This window comes from Jaculus jaculus, chromosome 8, assembly GCF_020740685.1.
Source record: "Jaculus jaculus isolate mJacJac1 chromosome 8, mJacJac1.mat.Y.cur, whole genome shotgun sequence".
NCBI classification, from domain to species: domain Eukaryota; kingdom Metazoa; phylum Chordata; class Mammalia; order Rodentia; family Dipodidae; genus Jaculus; species Jaculus jaculus.
The window spans coordinates 101170535-101197898 of record NC_059109.1 but is presented as its reverse complement, the minus strand read 5'-3'; the positions used below and the strand labels follow the sequence as shown (position 1 = coordinate 101197898).

Below are 27364 nucleotides of genomic sequence, written 5' to 3'. Positions count from 1 at the left end.
TGGAACAATTACAGAAAAATTTAGAGCCTGGAGGTCAGTCATTTCACGCAGTTCTACAGATTAAAAAAAATGATCAACTTTTACTAAAAGCAGGTAAGGAGAAGAATCCACTAAAAAATCAAAAATATCTAAAATAGTATCTTCTTAAAGTGGAAGATGTCATACAAAGAATAAAGACTCTCCAATACCATCACCCAGGTCAGATGTAGGCCCTGCACCAGAGCTGCACTGGATAGACAGTGAAGCAGAGGGAAGGGAGAGATAGGGAAACAGAGAGGAAGGAGGAGTGGGGGAAAGGAATAGAATAAGGTTGAAATATAGCAGTCATGGGAAACTGTTATTAAGGATAATAAGAAGGTCTTAGGATGGAAGTTTTATCTCTTTACTCTGGAAATTTTTCTGAAATGTTGGATCTGTGCAATAAAAAGGATGAAAGTTTTGGGCTGGAGAGATGGCTTAGCGGTTAAGCGCTTGCCTGTGAAGCCTAAGGACCCCAGTTCGAGGCTCGGTTCCCCAGGTCCCACGTTAGCCAGATGCACAAGGGGGCGCACGTGTCTGGAGTTTGTTTGCAGAGGCTGGAAGCCCTGGCGCGCCCATTCTCTCTCTCTCCCTCTATCTGTCTTTCTCTCTGTGTCTTTCTCTCTGTCTGTCGCTCTCATATAATAAAAAAAGGATGAAAGTTTTAATTTTTTGATAATTATTTATTTTCATTTATTTATTTGCAGAGAGAGAGAGAAGAGACACAGGCAGAGAGAAAATGGGTATACCAGAGCCTTCAGCCACTGCAAATGAACTTCAGACACATGTGCTCGTTGTGTATCTGGCTTACATGGGTCCTGGGAAATCAAACCTGGGTACTTTGGCTTTGCAGGCAAACACCTTAACCACTAAGCCATCTCTCCAGACCAGTTTTAAGTTTTATTTCAGAGTTAAGGATGTCTGATAAGCAAACCAACTCCATGCCCCTCATAAGAAATACAACCAAGGTGGATGGAGCTAAGTCCATCTCTGGTCCCTGAGCCTACAGCCTTATTCCAGCAGCATTTAAAGTCAGGGGTTCAAAGAACACAGTCTGAAAGACTGTGACATCCTAAGTGGTAACTGACTGCACTTCAGGACAGGTGATATAGGCACTCCTGCCTATGACCTCGATACCATCACTCATACAGCCACAGTTGGACTGGGACCCAGCATACTCAAGTTCCTACGCAGTCAACCTTTACCCATCATTTCTGTCATATGCATGGCTAAGGCTAACATCACACACAGGATGTGAGAGCAAAGACAACACAGGCCTCTTTGCAGCCCCTACATGAAGACTTCTGAGGGCATGCATCATTGTATTCAGCCACCTCAATAATATGCATCGTATGCACAGCCTTTAAAAGGAATCTAGGTAATGTTTGGGAAACAGACCTGCCACTGGCTCTCTCCAGCTGATACTTCCCATTCAACAATAAGTCCCGAGGTAGAGAAGATGAATGTAGCAGGTTCCCCTACCCCTTACCCAAAGATTCACTGTTCTTGGTTTCCTATGGGCAGCCATGATCCAAAAGTATTAAATGGAAAATTCTAGACATGAGCAATTCATAACTTTTATGTAACTGTTATTATTGTATACTGTTGTAATTTCTCTATTTTATTATGAGCTGTTGTTGTTAATCACTCTTAAATTAAACTTTATCATAGGTATTCTATATAATAACAGTATATGTTACATGGTTTCAGACATTCACTAGAGATCTTAGAACACATCCTCCATGGAATAGGAGCCGATTGCATTATTAAAAAATAGTAATACAAATTCAGGACCTTGAAAGTGCTTTGTCTTTGCATTTACAAAATTTCTTCTTAGTCAAGGCTGAGAAAAGAACCTGGCATCCCACGAGGGGCACTGAGGCAGCCTGGGTCATGTGTATCGTTTGTGTGAATGTTTGCACGTGTATAAATGAGGACACATGTGGGCCACAGCATGGGTGTGGAGGGCAGAGGACAACCTCAGGTTGTTAGTCCCCACTTTCCACCTTAGCTCCTTCTAACCCATAGGCATGACTGTGATTGCAAATGCCTGTCACGGCATCCAGCTCTTTACATGGGTGCTGGGGTTCTGAACTCAAGTACTCAGGCTTGCTCAGCAAGCACTTTATCCACTGAGCAATCTCCCTTGCCCCTGCGGTGTGTTTTGATGACATGGTTGTTAGACACAGGTGGTCTGTGGTGGCTAACTTGCACATGCCCCGCCTGAGATCTTCAAGGATTATCTGAGAAATCATGATGGTTGATCCTCAAGGTCCAGCTGAATGACTTCTCAAACCTGGGTGAAAGGGTGTAGATTGTTGACAGAACCAGACAGCCCATCTCTTGTAAAGAGTAGCTACAGAATGTGGCTCTAGTAATCTTGCACAGTGACTCACCTAGAATGGGGCTTGGGCATCTCCTGGCAGAGAGTTGGAAGTTCACAAATCAACTCTTTCTAGAGAACTATTGAATAAAAAGTCCTAAACTGTACATCCTTGTGTTACTTCATTACCAATTCTCACAGTATGAAAAGCCAGAATGACAATCACAGTTTCCAAATAAAATAGGCTAAAAGATCTGACCATGCTGCCCAGATCACATAACTTCTAAGCTTGAATTAAAACACAGTTGAATGTGACTCCAAGACCCAGTCTAAAGAGATGGCTCTTGCATGCACACATCCACATTCACTCTAAGTTTTTGAGATGTTTACAAGGGAGCTGGAAAGATAGGAGATGTATCCAGAGACAACTGGAAGTTCTAGATCAGAATGTCCAATATTCCATGATCCTTCTGTGCTGAGGGACATGTTCTGAGTCCTTGATGTCCATTTATGGTGGCATCTGGTCACATGTGGCTATTAAGAAAATGAGTGGTCCCCACAGTTTGAGTGGCTCCAGCAGGCTTCTGGAAGGATGCAAGCTCTGACACGCTAGGATTTGAACAAGGTGCTTCCTGCCAGGCATACTCTGTCTTTCCTACAGAATTTGGTTCAGTCAAGAGTCCCCAGATGAAGCCTAGTCCCTTTCATCTGAACATGAGGAAATCAAGAACATCACTCCTAATCTCACATTCATTTTGCCCTGCTCCACACAACACGCCTGAGCATTCTCTCTCTCTCTCACTTCCTCCCTCCACCACGACCACTTTCCTCCCAAAGCCTTTCTCTGTTCCTTCCCTCCCTGCCAGTACCAGTATGTGCTTGTTGTGTTTGTCCTCGTGTTTTTGGGGGGGTTGTGCTCTTTTCATCAACTTGAATGTTTCCTTTGCTTACCTATAAAGCTGAAACATTTCTTCTCTTGCACTGGCTTTCAATGTACTTGAGCTTCGACATCTGTAATTGTGAGAAATCCATTGCCTAACACAATGAGCACTGATGCTCACAGCAAGCCTGCCTCACTTCTCCCCATTACACAGCCCCCCAACAACAGAAACAGCAGCCTCCCTCACCACTAGGACTGCATGGGAAGAAACCAACACAGTATACTCATCAAATGATGTCTGACTCCATTCTTTCCACCCCAAAGGTAACAACTGGACTTTCTAATACTGTGTTTCTTGTCTTTCTATAGGCCTGGACTACCAGTTGAAGAAATATGTTGGAAAAATATTTGTTGGGATGGAGAGATGGCATATCAGTTAATATACTTGCCTGTAAAGCCTAAGGTTCCAGGCTTGATTCCCCAGTACTCACATATGCCAGATGCACATGGTGGTAAATGTATCTGGAACTCATTTTCAGTGGCTAGAGGCCATGGTATACCCATTCTCTTTCTGTCTTTCTCTCTATCTGCCTCTTTCTCTCTCTCAAATAAATAAATAAGAAAAATATATTTTAAAAAATATATGATAACCAGACAAGAACACCCAATATAGTCCTTGCCACAGAACTTTCACTGTACCTCTCATGTCTGTTCAGGCCATTCCTTGATAAGCCTGTTTCTCAGGTTATAACTGGCTTTATTCTCAGCTAGGGTAATCAAACCCTTCATTACTATTTTTGTAGCTATTTACTCCTAATGGAAACCTTCCCTTTGGAAGGAAAGCTCAGGAGACTCAGAAGCTAAGTGAAACATACAGGTCTCAGAAAGCAAACAAAATTTACAAGGCTTAGCCGGGCGTGGTGGCGCACGCCTTTAATCCCAGCACTCGGGAGGCAGAGGTAGGAGGATCACCTTGAGTTCAAGGCCACCCTGAGACTACAGAGTTAATTCCAGGTCAGCCTGGACCAGAGTGAGACCCTACCTCGAAAAACCAAAAAAAAAAAAAAAAAATTACAAGGCTTAGAAAGCTCCTGAAACTTACAAGTTTATCAAGGTCCCTCCCCATGGTTCTAAGAGGCAGTGGGAGAGAAGACCCTCAGACTAGCCAAGCTGCCTACAAGTCCTACAGGGAGACCACAGGGATGCAGATTTCGTGAACCATCATTGATTTAGAGATGGACTTTTTGGTGATGTACATGCCTTTGAGTCATCCATGCCCTGTTAAGTCATGTCTCACACATACAGCTGGTTACCCAAAGTAGTCCCAATGAACATACTGATTCACTAAGCTAGACCTGAGTGGAATTATTTTCTTTTTTGTTCACATTTGTTCACATGCCCCATGTCACAAAATAATGACCATTTTCATTTCTAATTAATATAGTTTCCATGTGCTTCACTGACCTTTGGGGATATTCATTGCATTTAATAAAGACCCACAATAACTCCCAAATACTTTCACTTAAGGACTCTAGGCTATGCAGTGTGTGGTGGTCTTGATTGTTTCCAGCTTTACTTGTGAGTTAATTGTTAATATTCTTCTAGGCCCTTCTATTCAGTTTCCTCCTAAGAGTGTACACACAACTTCTTGAGACACCTTTTATATTCAAATATCTAAGGTCTTTGAGAGATGCAATGATGGTTATTTATATGCACTCATGATAACACTAAAAATGAAACAAGTCTTTGGCTGTGATGTCTTCATGTTGTCAGACCCTTGGAAGGAACAAACTTGAGGTCTCCTTTGAGTTTCAGAGATATTGGCTCTAAATATCCTTAAAATCTCTCTAGATTGGAACACAAAGAAAATAAAAACAAAAACATAGCAACCAGCCTTGTCTCAGCCATACTCAAAGAAAATGTCAGCTACTGCCTAGAACACAGCCGTCACCATTAATACCTGGTTCAGTGCAGTTCTTGCTGCTCCGGAGTCCTGCATCTTCAGAAGTCAGAGTGTCATTCACTTGCATCAGCTTCCTCCCCACCATCCACTTTCTGTCTTCTCCAATGAGGTCCATGATGTCAAGCCCTGGGAGAAAAAGACAATCACCATAATCACTAATAGCCACCTATCAGCCTTTACGCATGTTGTTGGGGAGGGTGTGCCTTAATCAACCATCTTTTCTCTGCTCTGCATGACACCTCATTGGCTTTAAATACTGGCTGTTGAATCTTACTGGGCTGTCAAAGGCAGCCTTGCAATGACAGATTAGAATTGGTGTACATATACCTCTTTGATTGAATGAGATGATTGAGAGGTATGGATTCTAGTGCTTTCCTTGATGGGAATAAGCTCATATGACATACAGCATAAGTCTCTTGATAAAGTATATTTGATTAATGGTTCTCTTCTCATTTTCAATCTCCTGCCCTCAGCAACACACTGGGAGATGTTTAACAATCAATACTGAGAGAGGGGAGTGACTTGAAGTCATTGATCAACTTCCATGGTACCAACATTACCATGAGTGTCAACTTTAAGTTATCAATATGACATTTTTGAGAATGGAGCAGGGAAGTAATAGGGGAAATCAACTCCACTGATTCAGTGTGAGCTGATTTTTCCTACTAAAGTTTACCCTTCACCACTATTACTTGAACTGCCCCTTAAATAAACCAACTTTTTAAACATTTTTTATTTTTATTTATTATTTATTTGAGAGCAACAGAGAGAGAAAGAGGTAGACAGAGAGAGAATGAGTGCACCAGGGCCTCCAGCCACTGCAAACAAACTCCAGATGCATGTGCCCCCTTGTGCATCTGGCTAACATGGGTCCTGGGGAATCGAGCCTCGAACTGGGGTCCTTAGGCGTCACAGGAAAGTGCTTAACTGCTAAACCATCTCTCCAGCCCTAAACCAACTTTTATTGAACATATTCTCAGGATCTGCCTCATGGTGGGGGTGAGGGGGAGTGTGAGGTAACCAAGCTAAGATACGATTTCACTATTCCTAAACACAGGCCAGTGAGGGACCCAAGGCAAGTTTTCAACAAACAAGAGATACAGGAAAATGTAAACCACAGAAGGTAAATCATGGAAGGGTGAGCCCATAGCTCTGGCTGAGATGACTGTAGGGATGGAAATGTCAGGAAAAAAAACAACAGAAAGAAAAGGGCACAGGAAGGTAGAACACAGTCCATTCTTGTTAAGACATACTGAGTTTGTAGTATCCACAGATAAGGTAATTGGTAGGGCAGTACATAACTTCTGGCTAACGATACTTCAGGCAAGACAGCTAACACACAAGAGAGTACAGGAGAGGACTGAGCAAGCAGGAAAGACCATGAGATATACATCTGGGTGGGTATCTGTAGGTTTTATGTCTGGACAGGGATAACTAATGAGAAGGAATGGAGAAACTAATATTTCTCCAGAGAATAAGTAGAGTGGAAGACTCCAACACAGGTTCCTATTGGTAAAGAACAAGAGAGATTGGTGTCATGGAAGATAGGAAGAAAGAAAATTCAAGGACAAGGAGTCAATTACCTAGAATGCCCTGGCCTAATCTAGCAAGACAAAGACAGAGAAATGACAGCTGAAATGACCAGTGGGTCATCAGGAAATGGAGATGACCAGCCAATATAGCTCTTTCTAGCAACTGGCACTAAAGAAAGAAGTAATGTGAGGCCATGATAATCTCTTGGGTATTTTAGAATGCGTCATTAAATGCATATAAATACAAGATGAGAGCCGAGTCTGTGTGTCCAACAGCCTTCACACTAGGCCACAGGCCACACCCAGACACACTGCCATGATGTATGAAAAGGTCCATGAGTTGCTGAAGGCCATCAAACTCCCTTCTCTGTTTCTATAGTGATCACAATTGCCCAGGTGATTTTGCTTCATTGTTAAATTGGAGCCTTTGAACACCACCAAAGAAAGAAACAGGGAGCAGGATCATTGTCTCTGCAACACCTAATCACAACCAAATCGGTAGTAGGTGCTCATGAAATATAGGATGAAATCACCATTCTTACTTTATAGATGGGTAATGTGAGAGACCTAGGAATTCTCGCTGTTTTTAAGTACCTCACTTAAGCGAAAAGGCTATACATAGTAATAGCAGCCCCACACATCTAGTCAAAGAAGGGGTAAAAATAGTAAAATAAACAATCACTTTGACTCAAAAACACAAAATCCTATATGGTAGTAATAATATGTATTAGGTTGGCCAAAAATGTCACAACAATACTAAAGGGAGGGCTCAAAGTTCAAACAAGGCATATGCATACTTTGATTAAACTGATTGGTTAATCTTGTGATTAATATTGATGACAGGCAGAGAAAAAACTTAACAACTCACGAAGAAACATTAAGGTCCATAGCCTTAGACTCCAATTAACAGTCCTAAAGCATGAATATACAATACATTATAAATTATCAAAAACGTAGTGGAAGGTATTGCCTTTGTCTCAGGATTATAACTGGAAATAGCTCCTAAGAGGAAGATCTTGGGCACTGCTGGCTGACAGGAGATGTGATCCCAGAAGGCTCTATAAGGCAGCAGAGATATAAGATAGGGGAAGTATGTTTCAAGCCAGTTGCCAAAATAAGAGAGGAATACCTGATCCCTCCAGAAAGCCATGGGAGCCAGTGTAGATGGACATCTCAGACACTAAAGGGATCAGAGAGCACGGATATCTGTCTATACTCCTTATCTGCTATTGGTTGAAGGCTGTTCCCAGAAACATTAATTCTCCAGCATTTCCAGTCTACCACATGGCGATCCAAAGTGAGCACAGCAAAGGCTCAGACAATGAGATGCAGGCTCTGGAGGTTGAACCATGCCTGTGAGCACAGAAGACTTCAGAACAGAGACGGGCAGGGTATCTTGACAGCTGCCAACCCACATGGTATCTAGAGAAACTGTCATGATATGACTGGCATATTGGTCTTTTGTACTCATTATATGGTTCAGGAAAAAAAAAAAAAAAAAGCTCTTTTTAGAACTGCAATCCTAAAGTTCAGAAAGACCCTAATAGTCTGCATAGAGGCAAAAGTATTCCTTCCAGTGACTTCCAAAGTTCTTTCTTATGCCAAGTTTCCATGGTTCTCTAACTCTAGAGAAAAGCTGATACCAATTAAGAGATGTAAAAGCAAAGCCAGCTATTGTAGCAGAAAATTAGAGGATTTTTTAACATAATGATTCAATATCTTCAGGAATTAGAGGCTATTAACGCAGCACCTCTGGATTCCAAAACCTACAAACTTTTATCTCAGCAAAAATAGATTTGACCACAGACCACTGATACAACAATGTAGCAACTAGTCAGAGGGAAAAAAAAATAATAAACCACCACAGTGAGAACCAAGTTTGATGGCACTAGATCCCGATTCATTTGTCCTCATAAAACTCTCAGTGAGGTAAGAGGGGACAGTTGGTTCTGGGGCCAGAGTAGGAGTGACTTGTTTAAGATCACTGCCAGTCCATGGCCATTTCAGCCACCTTTAATAGATTAGTGGGTCCACTTAATATCTATCATGTGCAAGCTACTTTCCACTCTTCAGTACATTTCATCTTAATAGTCCTATGTGGGAACATTAGCTACAGTTTGCAAATAAGGAAAGTAAAGCATACAGAGGTTAAGTGCCTTGCCCAGGCTCATGCCAGGAGTGTGTGGCAGAAATAGAGATCTGAACTCAGTACAGCTAATTTAAAGGCAAATGTCTTGGTAGATCCCTGGATGGGATGAAGCTCTGGTTGCACAGGGCAAATACCAGTAAAGAACATCCGCGAGGCAGGAAGCACCCTACAACAGGTTGGGGTGAAGATTGTCTCATAGTACCTGTGTCCTCAGAAATATCACTAGGCCTGAGCAGAACATCTTGCAAATATCATAAACCAAAGAATAAGAGAGTTCTAAAATCCCACTCTGCACGCGCTGGTCTGCTCGGTAGTTTCCTAGACACTGGCTGTGATACAGAGTGTTGAATTACTTTTTTGTTTTGTTTTTATTTCTTTGGGTTTTTTCCTTTGCAATTTTTTTTTTACTTATTGTTTTACATTTTGACATTTTTATACATGAATGTGATACATTTTGATCTTGTTCCCTCCAACCACCCTCCCTTATCTCCCACCTTATCCCCACTAACATCTTTCTTCTTCCCCAATAATCCCCATCTAACTTTCATGACTTTAGATTTTTTTTTAACTCTGAGTGAAATAAGGGTTGCTTGCACAATCATGAGTAGAAGGTTATATATTACCATAGAATAGCCAACATACCAGTGGCTACACCAATGACTCTCCCTTTCCCAGTAACTATTTGGTGCCATTAGACACTCTGGGATGTGGGGTCTCGTGTATTTTCCCCACTCCATCCCCATTGAACGTGATAGACTCAATTCTGTGCAGAAAACCAGAGCTGCTGTGAATTCACCAGAGCAACATCCATGCCATATTCAAAGCCTGTTTCGCAGTCCTCCCCATCCTTTTGCTCCTACATTCTTTCAGCCCTCTTTTCTGCAAGGCTCCCTGAGTCTTGGAGGAAATGGTTTAGATGTTCTGTTCCAAGCTGAGCACACAGTAGTCTGGGAATGCTTCCCTGCCCCAGTCACTGCCCATTGTAGTGAGAAATCTCTGTGACTGAGGTTCAAGCAGTAATACCCTATGGAAACAAATAGAGATATTTAGAAGGCACTTGATAGAAGTATTTATTTATTTATAAGCAGAGGAGGCTAGAGAGAAGAGAGACAGACAGAGAGAATAAGAATTGGCACGCCAGGACCTCCAGCCACTGCAAATGAATTCAAGATACATACACCACCTTGTGCATCTGGCTTATGTGGGTCCTGAGGAATCAAACATGAATCCGTAGGCTTCACAGGTAAGCACCTTAGTGGCTAAGCCATCTCTCCAGCCCTAGAAGGAATGACATGCTGTCTGTCTAGCACAGTTATTATTTGTTTTGTGTTTTTGAGGCAGGGTCTTATTCTAGCCCAGGCTGACCTAGAACTCACCCAGGCTGGCTTCAAAGGCACAACGATGCTCCTGCGGCCTCTACAGTGCTGTGACTGAAGTGTGAGCCACCAGGCTAGCTTTCAAGAAAATATTGAATTCCTACATTTGGGAGGAGGGGCAGAGTGTGGGCAGTGGAGAAACCTTGTAGAGTAAAAAAAGCAAGTGGGATATGGAGGGGTGCCCATGCTTGTTTTCTCACTGCTCCCCCCTCACTCACCTCCCCTGCTTCCTTGAACTTCTCTGCTACAGCAAACAGGCTGTCTCACAGAGCTACACTTGAGCAATGTCAACAAAAACACTTGGCCCCCATCCACTGCATTCTTGGCTCCTCATCTGCCAGGCCCTGGAAGTTGCATGTTGCCCTAATTAGTCAGGGGAGGGAGTGGGGGTTGGGGGCAAGGAGGCGAAGCATCAGGCTCTCATGTCACATGTTAACATCAGAGGCAGCCCAGTAGGAGTATAGGCTTCAGGAAGGGAGGGGGCAGGAGTACTCTGTGGAGATGGTGTGGGGTGCTGCTGGCAGGGGAGGAAACCCAGTTCTCAATCTGAGACCAAAGCTGCATTCACTGAGGAAAGAAAGAAAGTGGAGGCTGGGTGCCAAGTTTCCATTACAGAGCTGTGTGCTCACCCTCCTGCACTCTAGCTCTCTCTCCTCCCCCTTCCCCCGGGCGTCTCCTTCCCATGACTGAGGCATAAAGAACCCAAGCAGTTCTGACACCAAGAATGGACCTTCCTAGATGCCCCCTGCCCTGACCAAGAGTCCCGCTCCACAGCCTTCACCCCAACACTGTCTCGCTGTAACCCTGACCCACAGAGCTCCCAACCCTTCTCAGATCCTGGTCCATCAGAGACGTAGGACTGCTCTCTGCTGAGGGATTAAGTCCTCAAGCCCCCGGGCAGGCAGAAGATGGCTTTGTTGGTATCATCAGTGTACATGGACCAGGGGGAGAGAATATAGGTTATTGGGGAGATGAAGACTATGAAAATGGGGCTAGAGAACTGGTTCAGTGTTTAAGGTGCTTGCTTGCAAAGCCTTATAACCTGGGTTCAATTCCCCAGTATCCACGTAAAGCAAGACACACAAAGTAGTTTCATCTGGAGTTCATTTGCAGTGGCTAGATGCCCTAGTGTGCCCCATTCTCTCTCTCTTTCTGTTTCTCTCTCTCTCTCTCTCCTTGCAAATAAATAAACTCTTTTTTAAAATATGAAAATATCACTCATGAAAATGTTATAATGAAAGTCATTACTTTGTGTAATTAATGTACAATAATAAAAATAAATAATTTTAGAAGTTGCTTTACAGAAGCTTGTACATTCCTCACTTATGTGCCAAACATCTACCTGGGCCACATCCTCCTATACCCTTGATGCTGCTGGAGAGGAAGAGGCTCAGAAGCCAAGACCTGAGTCCATACCTGGTTCCATAGTCCCAGCATGTACTTCCCACCTTGCTCTAGAGGGCCACAAGCCTGGGGAAGTGCCTTGTGGGATGAGCAGGCTCCCTCAGAGAGCACATATTCACTGTGTCTGGAGAACTGGAATGCTGTCCTACTTAAGAAAAATAAATAAATAAAATAAAACTGGGGTGGAGAAAGGCCACCATTCCCAAGAAGCCAGAGGACCAGAGCAAAAGCTCTTCATTTGCTGGTACAGAAGCACTCATCACACAACAGATAACCCACATAAGGGCACAAGGAACAGAGCTGATGGTGGCGGCCACTGACTTCACTTCTAGCCTGCCTCGGAGCTTCTCTCCAAGGCTATAAATACCCACCCTGCCGTTTACACAGCTGCCTCCACTTTGTGTGCCCCAGGTCTTCACCTCAGGGTTAGAGGTTGTGTTTGCATAAGCCAGCAGCCAGCAGACTGCCTTCTGCATGCTCCAGTGACCAGGGCCACTTTCCACAAGTTCCCCTTCCTACCCACTCCTTCCATCCAGGAGGATGTACCAGGTGATTCTCATCCCCTGGATGAAAGGGGCTTTACATCTGTGAAGTTCCCTGTTGGTTTTTGAAACAAGAGCCTGCCTTTGCATTTTTTGTGGTCCTTGAGAAAGAGCACAAGTTGTGATGAGATGGCATCCCACCATAGCAAGCTGGCCAAACTCACCAGGAGAGAAAGACATAGAGGTTAAACAGACTATACACCTTTTTTTTCTCAACTTCCTAGAAGCTTCCAGAAAGAAAAAGCAGAGGAGACTTGAGATTTCTGAGAGAAGAATCCCAAACACAGAGAAACTGTGTTCTACTGAACTTCTCCTAGCTGCATGCACACTGTAGCTGGGGGCTTAGGAATCCTGAGAATGGATGAGCTGGTCAACTCCGGCAGCAGGCAGCAGCCTTCGTGCTTGATTTCAGCTTCTGCCCATTATCTCCACTGGGAGAAGAGAACTGAGTCTGAAGGAAGTTGAGTCCGTCAGAGAGGCTTCCTTTCACTCACAAGGCAAAGAAGATAGCAAGAAACCCTAACCCCAGGCACTTGTACAATTAAAGTAGGGCACTTCACAGGACACCCTGGGCTGGGATCTTGGGACCTAGTGGCATCATCAGGTCCTTTTGGGCAAGGAGGCAGAAAAGAGTTAATATCTGATATGACTCACAGACCTCTCTGGGCACTCTGGACATGGAATATTGCTCCTGGACCCCAAGGGGCAGCCTTCTCAGCACCACAGGCAAAGGGAGGCTTCGGTGCCTGTCAGAACCTGGCATCACTGCTGGGCTGGGCACACAAGGAACATAGGCTGAAGCCCTGATGGAAGCAGGGAGGACATGCTGATGGGTTTAGTACTGCGTGAGATCAGTGGTATAAAGCCACATCCCGCCTGAGTACAAACTCAGCCAGGGCCAAAGGAGGCCTATTTTCCTCCCTATTTCCCATCAAAAATCTCCTCAACTTCTGTCCTGCTGACACTGAGCTCGCCCCTGTCCCACCTTACACATCCACACTAACCCTGAAGAGGCTGGACATGAGAAGGAGCAAGTTAGCTGACTCCCTGCCAAGGATGGACTTGGACGGGGGAGAACACCTCGGTCTGAGCTAAGATCCAAACTGCCCATGAGGATTGCGATGGTCAAGGAAGTGTGGTTGTGAGACTAAAATAGAGGGAGAGAGTTCACACAGCACCTTGCCTCAACCCACTCTCCCAACCCCACTGCTGACAGAGGGACGCCTTCCCCAGGCCTTCCAGGGATCCCCCTTACCAATACCTGCCTGTTTTTGATTGCAGGCACAAGGGAATTCAGTGTCCTATTTGATTTTCTCACCACATGTCTACAGCCTGCGTTTGCCTTCCCAAAGCTGAGCTGAAACTTAGCAGATGCATCCAGGCCATAGAATTCTAGTTTATTATTAGAGTCACCACCTGGGGAGACAGGGGTCTCATCACCAAACCCCCAGGGAAGAGGGAAGCTCTGAAAGACTAGGAAGGAGCCAGGGAAGGTGTGCATATACGTCAGTAAGATGCAGAGTCTGGGGTTGTAGTTCTGGGGTGAGCTTTAAGGATCCATCTTTCTACTGGCTTCCCAGTGACACTAGTACTGCTGATCCTGGCCCCACTCCGAGAAGCAGGACTACGACTCCTCTGTACATGAGGCAGGCATCCATGCATGAAAAGGTCTGAGTAGCAATATGCAAATATATTCCTCAACAGGGCTGCATTTCAGGACAAAAATTACAAACTTCCTGGAAATGTGTCCTATAGGAACTCTAAGCACCCCCTCAGAGATTCTGATGTGGGGGAACTGGGCAGGCCCAATGGAACACATGGTTTTGGAAGTGAAATTGAAGGAAGGGAATGATGCTATACAAGTTATAGGTTCCATCTGGCAGAAGAAAGAAGATGGAGACCTGAGGGGGACATTATTCTCTGTATGAATAACTCTGCAGACCTACAGTTAGTCTCCACCAAAATCAACAGACTGTTGGGTCTTATCAGTTATTATACAAGACTTAGGAGCAAATACCCAAATTAAATTTCTCTCTTTCTTTCTTTCTTTCTTTCTTTCTTTCTTTCTTTCTTTCTTTTTTTTTTTTTTTTTTGAGATAGGGTCTTGCTCTAGCTCAGGCTGCCCTGGAACTCACTATGTAGTTTGAGGCTGGCCTCAAACTCACAGCAATCCTCTGACCTCAGCCTCCTAAGTGCTGGGATTAAAGGCATGTGCCACCCACGCCCAGCTAAATGCTAAAATTAAATCACATTCCCACTGCATCTCATGGGAGGAAGAGAAGTGTACTGTAGGTTTCTCAGGTAGCCAAAGGCACGGTGTCAGGCACCTCTCCAGTCACTTACTCATGGTCCAGATGTTCACCTCAATCTGCGTTGGTATCTGTTCAATTGGTCTGATAACAAGGACACCCATCTAACAAGGAGTGATACAACTGGAAAGGAGACATCTGAAAATAATGGTAGAACGGAATAAGAAGTATCTTCAATATACAAAACTAACCCCACGCCCTCTTAAACAGAAGAGCTATGGTCTTCTTGCTATGTGGTACAGAAGTATTACAAAATCAGATTGGAAGCAAAAAAAAAAAAAAAAATCAAGTTGATCAAGAAATCATGTGATTTCCCACTGGGGAAGGTAGCTGGTTTATAATGGGAAATCATAACACTGGGTACAGACTTGGGATTTCTTTTCTTTTCTTTTCTTTTCTTTTCTTTTCTTTTTTTTCTTTTCTTTTCTTTTCTTTTTAAAGTAGGGTCTTACTTAGCCAAGGCTTACCTGGAACTCACTATGTAGTCTCAGGGTGGTCTCAAACTCACAGTAATCATCCTACCTCTGCCTCCCGAGTACTGGGATTAAAGGTGTGTGCCACTGCACCTGCCTAGATGTGGGATTTTAACCCCAGAAGGACCACCAGCTTCAGGCTGTTGAAGAAGCTGAGTCCTTTTCATTCAATCACTGTATTTAAACACTGAACTGCATTAGTGAGCCAGCCTCAAATGTTGGATTTCAAATGTATCTGTTATGTCTTGGACAGATTCATCTGCTGATGACTGTAAGGTCCCCAGTCTTCAGAATTGTGTACCTCAGGGGATGGGCCACATGCTTTTGGGCGAGTGGGAAGAAACTACTAGAATCTTCTTATCTATCACATCACTCTAAACATAAGAAAAACGTATTTGATATTTCACATGTGGGTTGACAGTTATGACACACTGAGCCAGAGTCAGCATATCTATAATTAATATAACTGAAGGGCACCTGTTGCCTGTGGCAGGAAAGAAGCCAAGCAAAGGACAGACATGCTGGCCTTCCTAGCTCTCTTGTTTCCATAGTTATGGGGCACTTTATCTAGCTTCCATTTAATGTATTCACCAGTGTCATTTCAAATAATAAACTCTTCAATTTTTTAATGAAATGGGGGCATGTCCTTGAAATATTTGGTACCATATAGATGTATACTTTTATCTTTCAAAAAATAACTTTTAAAAATTGTTGGCCTTAGGGATGAACTGTATATTTCTCTCTTAGAAAAGGACAGCAGCTACTATTAAAATGCTAATCATTTCTGGGAAGGCACATGGCTACTAGCTATGTATGTTTCTAGCAGATAATTCCTGAGAACACATACATACACCCACCTAAGCCTACGTCCTTCAAAATGGTATTTTATTTTATGCATGTATATAAATGCATATGTGTGCATGTCTGTGCGAGTGTGCATGAGTATGTGTGCATATGGAGGCTAGATGGCAATCCTGGGGATCATCCTCAGGAATGCCACCCACCTCTCATTGTCCTGGAGCTCACCAGTGAGGCCAGACTGGCTGGACAGACCTGGGGATCCTGTTGTCGCCATCTATCCAGGTCTGAGATTACAGGTGCATACCACCCCAGTTGGCATCTTTATGTGAGTACTAAGGATTGAGCTCATAGTCTTATGCTTGTGAGACAAATATTTTACTGACTGAGCCATCTCCTCAGGCCAAATTTTTTTTAAAAATCTTAATATCAAATAAGACAGTAGCTGTTTTACTAAAGAATGGTGTTCTAGGCAAAGATCATTTTTAAAAAACAAAATTTATTTATTTATTTATTTATTTATTTATTTATTTATTTATTTATTTGCAGGCAGACAGAGAGAGAGAGAATGGGCATGCCAGGGCCTCTAGCCACTGGAAATGAATTCTAGATGCATGTGCCACTTTGAACATCTGGCTTTACGTGGGTACCGGGGAATCAAACTATGGTCGTTAGGTTTTACAGGCAAGTGTTTTGACCATCATCTCTCCAGCCCAAATTGAAAATACATATTTCAAAATTTGTAGTTTGAAAACAAATATTAAGAAATAAAGATCAATAGAGTCTAAAATCTTTTGCATGGCCCAGCTTAAGGTGGGAAGTAGACTTGTGCATACTTCTAAACAGAATATCAGTGAGTTTTGAACCCATGTATAAAGACATGTAAATATAATGCCTTCTGAAAAGTTCTAAGAACAACTAAAAACCAAGAAGATGAGGAGTCTATGCATAACTGGTAGATAAAATTGAAAACTTAATATCTTCACTTAATTGTCTACAATGTGTTTCTACCACTTGGTGAATTATCTGTTTTAGATAGGCTAGTCATTAGGCCTTGATATTAAAACAAACTGAAACTCGAACAGCTCTTCAACTAGATGTTTCTCAAAATGTAAAGCTTCCATTTTCAAAAATGACTAAGTAGATTCAATTATACTTTACTCAAAATAGTGCTCATAAACATTATTCATATTATTAAACTTCATTAAAATATGATTACTTTGTTCTGTGAAAAAAATGGAATATTGTTTTTAAACAGATGTTTTATCTGTTTTTTAAAAGATTTTTATTTATTTATTTTAGTGTGACAGAGAGAGAAAGAGGCAAATAGAGAGAGAGAGAATGGGCACGCCAGGGCTTCCAGCCACTGCAGACGAACTCCAGACGCGTGCGCCCCCTTGTGCCTCTGGCTAACATGGGTCCTGGGGAATCGAGCCTCGAACCAGGGTCCTTAGGCTTCATAGGCAAGTGCTTAACCGCTAAGCCATCTTTCCAGCCCACCAAAAATTTAATGTATTAAATTTTTGTTTCTGGATTATATAGGGCCTGAAGTTATATAATATGGGCATCTTTCTTTAAATTTAAAAATAAATACACAGTTAGTTACAGGGCTTAAATAGAATGCATCATATATATACATATTACAGTGTGGATAATATATAGCCAGTTTCAGATGACACCTTCCTCCTAACTAAGCCACAGGCTGCACCCCAGGCTCTGCTGATGCACTGCATGTCTATGTTTTTCACATGGCTAATACATTTGACCCCTGCAAACCTGCCAAATGTATTCCCTCAGTTCTCTTAAAAACTCACATTTTTGCTTTCAATTGAGTAGAATTTGACCACACTGCATTACTTTGGCTCCTCAAAATCACTGCTATTTCCATCATTTGTGCTTGGATAAACAGTCCAATTTATTCCTAAATACAAGTACAAAATTGTCTGCTGTTTCCTCTTGGGCTGCCGTGTCCCTGCCATTACAGAAGAGGGCAGGGACAGAAATGCCCCTCTTCCCAGGCTTCTCTTCATTCATGCTGACTACAAAAATATTAGGAAGAGTCAGGCCGAGGGAGGAGAAATGAAAGACAATTTCTTTTCCTCAGTTCTAACTGAAGATGGTTCTTCAAAGGCACCAAATGTCAGGACTCTCCTGGGGATGGAGAGAAGGGAGAGGGATGACAGGGACAAAGGATGAGGGGACACAATGTGAATAGTGAGGAAGGACATTTCATAGCCTCACAGGGAGTAAAAAATCTGTTTCTGGACAATGGTGACACTACAGCCAGCCATGTGCATTTCTCTTTTTTTAAAAACATTTTTTGTTCATTTTTATTTATTTATTTGAGAGTGACAGAGAGAGAGGGGGAGAGACAGATAGAGAATGGGCGCGACAGGGCTTCGAGCCACTGCAAACGAACTCCAGATGTGTGCGCCCCCTTGTGCATCTGGCTCACGTGGGCCCTGGGGAATTGAGCCTCGAACCGGGTCCTTAGGCTTCACAGGCAAGCCCTTAACCGCTAAGCCATCTCTCCAGCCCTGCATTTCTTAATACCTCACTTAGGAGTAATCTTCCTGCCCCCTGTTTGCCTTTGCATATTGGCCACTAGGACTTGTGCAGAGGAATGAACTAATCATCATTTATTGAAATTAAATGCAAAATTAAAATGTTAGCTACAAGGCTGGACAGATTGCTCAGTGGTTAAAGGTGCTTGCTTGCAAAGCCTGACAGCCCAGGTTTGATTTTCCAGACAGATACACAAAGTGGCACATGTCTCTGGAGTTTATTTGCAGTGGCAGGAGGCCCTGGTGTGTGGCCTCCTTCTATTGCTCACTCTCTCTCTCTCTCTCTGTTTCTGTCTCTGTCTCTGTCTCTGCTTATGAATATAAATTAACATTTTTAAAAAATGCTAGCTACACTGAAAGTTTGCTCTCTACATTCCCCACCCATCCCTCTCAGCATGTCTTCTCCCTTAACTGGAATCAACCTCGTATTTTCTTTCTGGGGCAATCCTTCATCATACCCAGTCTTCCTACTGTGAAAAGAAGCTCCATCTAGTCACACAGACTGTACTAAAGGTAGGGCTGGCTGACAGCTATAGAATGTCCCCCAAAGGACCCCGTGTTAAAGGCTTGGTCCCTGGCTTGGCACTATTGACACTTTAGGAGGCAGAGCCTGAGGGGAGGTGTTAGATCATGTACTCTCTGCCATAATGCACTGTCTTTCCCTGGATGAAAAGCAATAGAGCAAATAAAAAATGGAAAGAAAGTTCCAAAATTATGATAAAAATAAACCTTTCATCTTTATGAGTTAATCAGCACAGATATTTTGTTATAGTAATAGAAAACTGACTAACAAAATTATGAAGGATTCACATCCCCTAAGCTATGAGTGGTTTGATAAGTAGCCATTAGTGAACAAGGCCAATCAAAGCCAGAAGACTCACCCACTCTTTTCTACTGAACCTGAATCTGGAGGTAGGAGAACCCAGAGGATTCAAGTTCAAGAACAATAGGTACGAAAGGTGATGAGAGCCAGCCAAAGTCCCAGTGGTATCACATTTCAGCCCTGATGTCTGAATCTAGGATGGTCGTGAACTTTTCAGTTACATGGTACAATGGCCTCTCTCTGAGCCAGGCTGGGATGGTTTCTTTTTTTCTCTAATAGCAAACAACAGACTCTTGCTTGATCCATGCCTCCAAACTTTAAAACTCCATCCCACGAAAAACTGATGAAATCCAAAACATAACCCCACTAACACTCTTCCACAAACCATCTCACCTTCATTCTGCATCCATCATGGTGCACAAGTAGATAGAGAACACGGGGAAACTGGGAATTAAAGGTGACCATGGGGAGCTGGGAGTGTGGCACATCAGATCTGAGCACTTACGCTGCAAGCATGGGAGCCTAAGGTTGATCCAGCACCCACATAAAAAGCCAGGAGTGGCCATGCACCCATACCCCAATAAACCCAGTAGTGCAGGGGGCCGAAAAACAACGTGGAAGAGTCAACATTCTCCTCTGGTCTCTACAAGCATGTGCATGGGTAGTATGCATCTGTAAACACATGCAGACACTACACATCTCTCTCTCTCACACACACACACACATACAAACACACACATACACACATCCACACATCAAAGAAGCTGGTCCAGGGTATGCAGGCTGTAAGATATGAAGGTGGGACCCTGAAAGTGGAGCAAGATAGTGCACACACAGCCCAAAATACTCAGCCAGCCTAGGCCTGCTCATAGCTAGAGGCAATAGATGACCCATTCAAAGAAAGGAAGGTCTCAAATGTCATGATGCTTGCGGGCAGTTCAGTGCTGGCAATGCTGGGAGCTCTCCTGCTTTGTGTTCTTTAAAAGCCAAGTTTAAGACAGAGACTTGGGTGCATATGGTTTATTTTATGAAGGAGGAGTGAGTAGTAAGCAAGACCAGGAAAGGGAAATGTATAGAATGGTACGTCATGGAGGCCTTGTTCCTAGCAATGAGTGCACACACCACCCAGAGACCCAGAGATACATGCAGAATGCCTCCCCAGACTGTCCACCTAAAGGACAAGGGCTCTACTCCCTGCTCCCATCAGTTGAAAGTTGCCTTAGAAGCATGAAGTACACAAATTACAGCCTGACCTTTGAATGGACCAGGCTAGCTCCACACTATGACAGAGGAAAGAATCAGAGCAGGGACAGAAAGGGATGAGAAGTCCGGTAAAAATCCCTAGCCCTCTGAGAACAACGTTTGCCTCAAAGATGTTCACTGATGTCAGGAATGTTGTCATCTAATGTTGGGGACATCCTAGATCATGAGCCCCACTAGGGCCTGGGAACATCCAAAGGTGCTATAGAAAGTCATCCCTTACCACTTCCTATGGCCAAAGCTGCCCCATTGGGTTTCCAATTAGCAATATATTGTATCTGTGACTCAGGTAGCTCTCTCCTCTCTGATGATAGGCTGTCTACCGCCTGACAAACTGCGAGTCCATGAGGTATAGGAGCAGGTGCATCATGCCAGAGGAGTTTCCTAATGGGAGGGCAGAGCCTGTATGACAAATGATGTTTTCAGCAATGGCGTGCTACCGGCTTCTTCAAAGAGACCCAACAGACAGGGGACTCATAGCTCCAGCCTTTCATGAGAAGCAATAAGCCAACATGTTCTCCTCCTCTGAGGCAGACCGAATATCTCTTTTCACACAGTCATGCAGAGGACACACAGGTTGTGCTGAGAAATTATTGCTATTATTATTTTTATCTCTGGTTCTTTGTGTTCAGTTCAGATCTACTTAACTTTACAAATAACTACTGCTCTTTCTCCTCTAACCTTACCACCATTTCTAACTACAAAACTTTGATAATATCCCCTCTGTGAGATAACCTGGTAGGCACTGCACACTCAAAAAAATGTGTACAGACTCACACACACATAATTTCTTCCATCTTGGCTGTGGCCAACTCATACCAAGCATGGCTTAGGACCCTTCTGCTGCATTTCAACGCCTCACTTAAATGACAACAGTTTGGTTGTCTCTGAAATAAAATTTAAAACAAAAGTCAAAATCAAGTCTAACAACTTGTCCAAGGTATCAAACTACAAGTCCTGTATCTGCATTGGACTACACTGTCAGTTCAACATCAGCCTGAAAATTGTCCTGAAAGACTCAACATGATCACTTCAAGTTCATGAGCATTTTAGCAACAGGGCCCGACCTGGCTTCCCCACTTTCTAGCTCCCATCCCAGGGATGATTTCTTGGTCCTTTGTTCCCCTAAACAGAGGACACCTGAATTCTGACCCAACCTTCATAGCACAATCTTTCCCTCAACATACCCATCTGAAACACTAAAGGAATGGCTAGTTTGTTTTTTCATTTTTTTGTTTGTTTTTGGGTTTTCATGGTAGGGTCTCACCATAGCTCAGGCTGACCTGAAATCCACTATGCAGTCTCAGGGTAGCCTTGAACTCAAGGTGATCCTCCTACCTCTGCCTCCCAAGTGCTGGGATTAAAGGCGTGTGCCTCCACATCTGGCTAAAAATCTGTTTTTAAAGATATGACAGGTAGTAAGGAAAATGATATAATGAAATTTGTAGGAAAATAGACAGATATGGAAGAGATTTTATGAAGTAAACTCACACAAGCACATAAGCATAGGAAAACAAACACTGCATGTTCTCTCTTTTCTGTGGCTTTTAACCTGGAACAATCTCAGTTTCAGGCATACCTGACAGGCAACTCAAGGGACAGATAATAGGGATGGAAGGGTTTGGGGAGAGGGAAATTGGAGGGTGGGGAGAGATACACACAAAATTAAATCACTGGTATCATAGAAACCTTCCTTCTGGATAGCAGACTAAAAAATATAACCCTCAATAGGAGTATATAGGGGATTGTCTGGTAAGAAGGGCCCTAAGGAGGGTGGTATGAAGCCTCATCCTAAAATATTTGGCTCTGGCTTGCAACTTCCAGTATCAGAAACTGGTTATAACCCACATTGAGCTATTGATTGGAGAGACCTACAAGGTCCCCAAAACAAGACAGACCTCTGTCAAAGCACTAGATTATCTGCCTGAGGTAAAAGGTAAGATCCTATTGCTGAAGACACCATATTCTGCCAACACAGAGAATGGAGAGACCTGGCTGGAATCTGGGAGGAAGCCAGTTTCCAGATGGTTACCCCATGAGCTGCTGGGGGAAAATAGCCAACAATGTTATGAGCAAGCAGAAGACACTACTATAAAAAGCAACCAGCCTGACAAGGTATACACACCTGTGAAATGGTGGCAACCAGCCTAGCTGGTTAACCAATGGCTTTCTGATTGGCGAAGAGATCTGCTCAGTGGAAAGGAGAATCCATGGCTGGAATTTGGAACAAAGTCAGAATCCTATGGAGATCAAAGTTATGGACTCCAATGAGATGCTCCCACTAGTTTATAGCCAAAAGAGAGGCTACACCCATGAAAATCTCTATAACTTAACAATGCTTATCCCCCTAAACCTATGTTGATATCACTTCCCATTGGAGAAGATGCTTTCCTTTTTCAGAAGGCAGCAAGAATGGAGGACAACCAAAATTTATCAACAAGACAAGAAAAGATACCTGCCCTGGCAGGAGATGAACCACCCCTCAGACATCAGCTAGGGCCCATATGTAACAACAGAGGAATTGGTGAGTTGAGCAACAGTGTTGCTTCCGTGGTGAGCCTGACAACCTGCACCAAACGTAGACAAGCAAAACTCCAGGAGGTGCTGAGAGCTCAACATGAAAGTAGGCTTAGAATACACCCACCATGGCTCAAGGGGTTGTGTGGAAGAGGGGTTGGAAAAAATGTAAGAGCCACAGAGTGGGAGGGAATATCCAGAGATGCCACCCCCCCAACAACTGACTGCTGCTCTCATAATTCATAACCCACAACCCCATGGTGAGTACCAGCAACCCCACTGAGGAGGGCCCTCAGTGGAATGGGGACATGAAGGAGAGACTACAAAGCTTCTACTTAATAAAAAATGAACTTAGAAAAAGGTATGATAGACTTCAAAAAGAGATTTTACCACACAGAGGAAAAAAAAGGAAAATATACATAAAAGAAAAAGAAAGTATGGCAAATGTGAACAGTGAGATCTCAGTGGTGGACACCTGAATATGCCTTGTGTAGTTTTCCATGTTTCTGTATGGCTGAATATCTTCATATGAAAGATTGTGGAGGGTAATGTTACAAAGGTTTCATTGGAATACAAACATTAATAATACCCCCATGCAGTATCTGAAAGCATTACCAAGAAATATTAACACCCGGGCTGGGGAGGAAGTTCAGTTGGTAAGGCACTTCTTAAGTAAGTATGAGGACCTGAATTTGGATACCCAGAACCCAAGTAAAATGCTGGGTGTGGTAATGTGTATCTGTAATGCCAGTGCTCAGGAGGTAGAGACAGGCAGATCTCTGGAGCAAGCTGAAACCTGTGAGCTCTGGGCCCAGTGAGAAACCTTGTCTCAATAAGTAGGGTGGAGAGCTATGGAGGAAGATGCCTGATATTGATCTCTGGCCTCCATGCACATATGCACCTATGTGCACTGCACCTGAATACACATGCATGCCTACGCACATGCAAACATACATACACACACACACACCACATACACACATGCAAACAAAAACAGGAAGATTCACACATGGCCAAGTTCAATGTGTACAATGAACACACTAGTGTGACTGTACCTGGCTTTGTGGCCACTGTTCATACCACTTGGTCTGATTCCTAAACATGCAGTGCACTGATGTTCAGCAGAGCTCCCAAGACCACATGTACTCTGCCTCAAGGCCTTGGGTAACATGGTGCTGACACCATAGGCAAGCGTACAGTTAACGCCCATTATACTGAGGAGCAGAGTGCCTGGTGGCATCAGGAGGTGAGACATAATCCATTCCAGAATCATGCCCACTGGAGTCTTCACTCCGGAGGCACCTCAGCCCCTCTCAGGGTTGTACCCTGGCTTCAGCTCCTCTTTCACCACAGTCTGCCTCATCTTGTCATCAGAGTGATTAGGGGCTTTCTCCTCAGTAGCAAAGCCCCCAGAAAATCTCCTCTCCAGACACAGCTCTGAGATAACTCAGCTCATAGGCAAACTATCTCTGAGGCTCTACTTTCAATCCCTCCCTGGGATATCACTTACCCGAGTGCAATTTAATTGTGACACAGAGCCTATCCCTGCAGGAATACTAAAATGGAGGCCTTCTAACAAACTGGCTCATCTCTCCAGTGAGTTAGTACCAGGACAAGGCACACCAAGATGCAATTCAGAAAGCATCCTGCAAACTGCTCTGATCAGTGTGGAAGGTGTGGGCCTCATCCTATGTGGATCATAACTGGCACATTCTGTGCCTTCCGGTTCTCTGGAGATCTTGGAGAAGCATGTGCTGAGTAGGAAAGCTGTAGGAAGGTTAAGTGCATTCTTCCCTGCCTCCTCCTTCCTATGCCCGTAACTAGTCCTTTGTATCTAGTTATCCAAAAAGATGCTTGCTTTTGCCTTGTTTCCTGAACAAATGTTCAAAGTGACTTTGACATGGGCAGGAAGTAACGAGTCAAGACCCAGGTACCACCTACCGTGAGTGCCGGGCCTCTAAGGCCATGAACCCTGGTGCCATTTGTTTCAATGAGAACAGGAATAAAAATAGATACTACAGGAGAGGACCCTATAGACAAGGGCCCACCCAAGTGCAGGTATATGGAATGTAGAGGGATAGGAGGAGGATAGCCTAGGCTCAGGCTCTGAGAGGCCTTTAAGGTGCAACTGAAAGGGCAGAGCAAATTCAGTCTTTCTTCCAGCAGAAAGATGGACCATATCAGTTCGGTGGGCTTCTTATTCTTACAGACACGGACATTTTACAGATCTCGCAGGGATTACATGTCTGCAAAGGGATATAGCTCAGACCTCTCGACATCTCTGCAGCACCCAATGAGGGCAGAACACTGGAGAGGCACTGGAGAAATCACTTCTGCAGGAGGACTTACTCAAAAAGATGTGTTTGAGGTCATCTTCTGATCTTCTTGCCTCTGCCCTTAGGGATCAAGGTTGTGTTCTGACAGTGAAATTTGGGGGAAAATAAAAGATACTTTCCTAGTCTCTTGCTGCATTTGAAAGTGCTAAGGAAGGAATCCAGGTAGGAATAAAGTTCTCAACCATCTGGGCATTGGCTGCCTGTTTTGCTCATGGCTCCAGGCAGATGGAGTAAGGAATCCATTGTCCAGGCTTACACTATAAATATTTTAAAACAGCCCTGTCCATGGTTACAGATGGCTCTAGGTGGCTCGTAGGGGCAGGAGAAAGTGACATTCTGGCTCTGCAGTTCACCTTACATGACTCTGGCTCCTTCTAGGATTTCTCTTTAAAAAACTATTTTTGCAAATAGTGTTTTTTTATAAAGACCCAAATGACCTATTTTTTTTTTTCAAGTTGGATTTTGACCATGTACCAAATGAGTCATCAGAAGTCTAAACCCAGGGGTGAGTTTGGTGGAAGAATAGAATTTTGGAGTTGGGATGGTCCTTAGAGAGGGTGTGGTATGGAAACTGGAAACCTAATGTGTACCACACAAGCCAGCCATCTCCAGCAGACATATTAAAAAGTAATCCTAGGCCTGGGAAGATGGCTCAGTATGCTAAGTATTTTTCGCACAAGTATGATGACCTGAGGTTGGATACCCCCAGCATCCAAGTAAAATGCCAGGTGTGGCATTGTGCACCTGTAATTCCAGTGCTGGGGAGGATCCACCAAAGCTTGCTGGCTAGCCTGTCTGGCCAAATCAGTGAGCTATGAGCTCCAGGCTCAATGAAAGACTGTGTGTGCGTATGCCTCTCTCTCTCTCCCTCTCTCTCTCTCTCTCTCTCTCTCTCTATATATATATATATATATATATATATAGAGAGAGAGAGAGAGAGAGAGGGAGGGAGGGAGGGAGAGGGAGAGAGGGGGGGATAGAAGATACCTAAAATTGACATCCATATGCATACCTGTGAAAATGAACCTGCACACATACACATGCATACACACACAAACATATCACACAGACATGCATGCATACATACATACACAAAACAGTAATTACAAGCCATTGAAATTAATTTTATTACATCTTCATTTAACTTGGACTATCCAAAACTTTAGCATTTCAACACGTAATAATTATTTAAAATGTTTATCAGTTTTACTTAGACATGACTTAAATATCATTTTAGAATATGAAACTGATCCATGTACATTTCACTCATGCTAAATTAAAGCACATAGCTAAATGATTTTTAAACAATATCTAGCCTATATTCCCCTTGTCTATCTAGTTCCAGAATATTTTGATCATTGTAAAATTCACCTTGTACTCAGTAGTAGTTCCTTTCCATGGCATCCTTGCTAGTCTCCCGGTGATCACTAACCCACTTCCTGGGCCTACAGATTTGCCTACACTGGACACACCCTCCACACAGAATACTACAGCTTATGGTCTCCAGTGAATGGCTTGTTGAAGTGAGCATGATCTTTTCAAGTTCCATCCATGTTGCATGCATCAGTACAGCATTCCTTTTAATTGCTGAATGCTACTCCATGTGTGAACAATAGATTTTTAGTGAGGTATTTTACATTATTGTTTCAACAAAACCTCCAGAAGCAAATCTCCCATGTTCTGGTACATTCCAGGACCTCTGTGGCCAATATGGCTCATGGCTTCCATACTGGATATCCTAGAATAAAATTTCTAGAAGACAGTCACCAATTCCATGTCACATGCTAGCCAGTGGCCACATCTGATCTTGAACCTGTGTGTTCTTGGACCTATCCTATTCCACATGCTTCATCCTCAACTATAAAGGCGAAAACTCATCCAGCTAAACAGAATCCCACGCAATTCCACTCTTTTCCCTTGACAATACTATTAATCTTACTGGCTATTATTCTGTTCTCAACCAAGTCTCATTCCAAGGGACAAGGGGTGGAAACTCAGTCACAATCACACTAAAGAAAGCACCTCTGGGGCAGTTGTGGTGGCTCACACCTACAATCCCAGCAGTCAGGACACAGGAGGGAAGGAAGTAGAGTCAAG

The 27364-nt window shown here is 43.5% G+C and overlaps 1 protein-coding gene across 1 annotated transcript in view; it reads right to left on the bottom strand.

Annotated features, from left to right (window-relative positions):
- The window catches only part of Slc24a3 (solute carrier family 24 member 3), a 558530-nt gene that overhangs the window by 475072 nt on the left and 56094 nt on the right, over positions 1-27364 (bottom strand). The window contains exon 2 of the mRNA XM_004668736.3: positions 5182-5310. Within this exon, the coding sequence (XP_004668793.2) occupies positions 5182-5299 (118 nt within the window). The 5' untranslated portion in view covers positions 5300-5310. The remainder of the gene's footprint in view (positions 1-5181; positions 5311-27364) is intronic.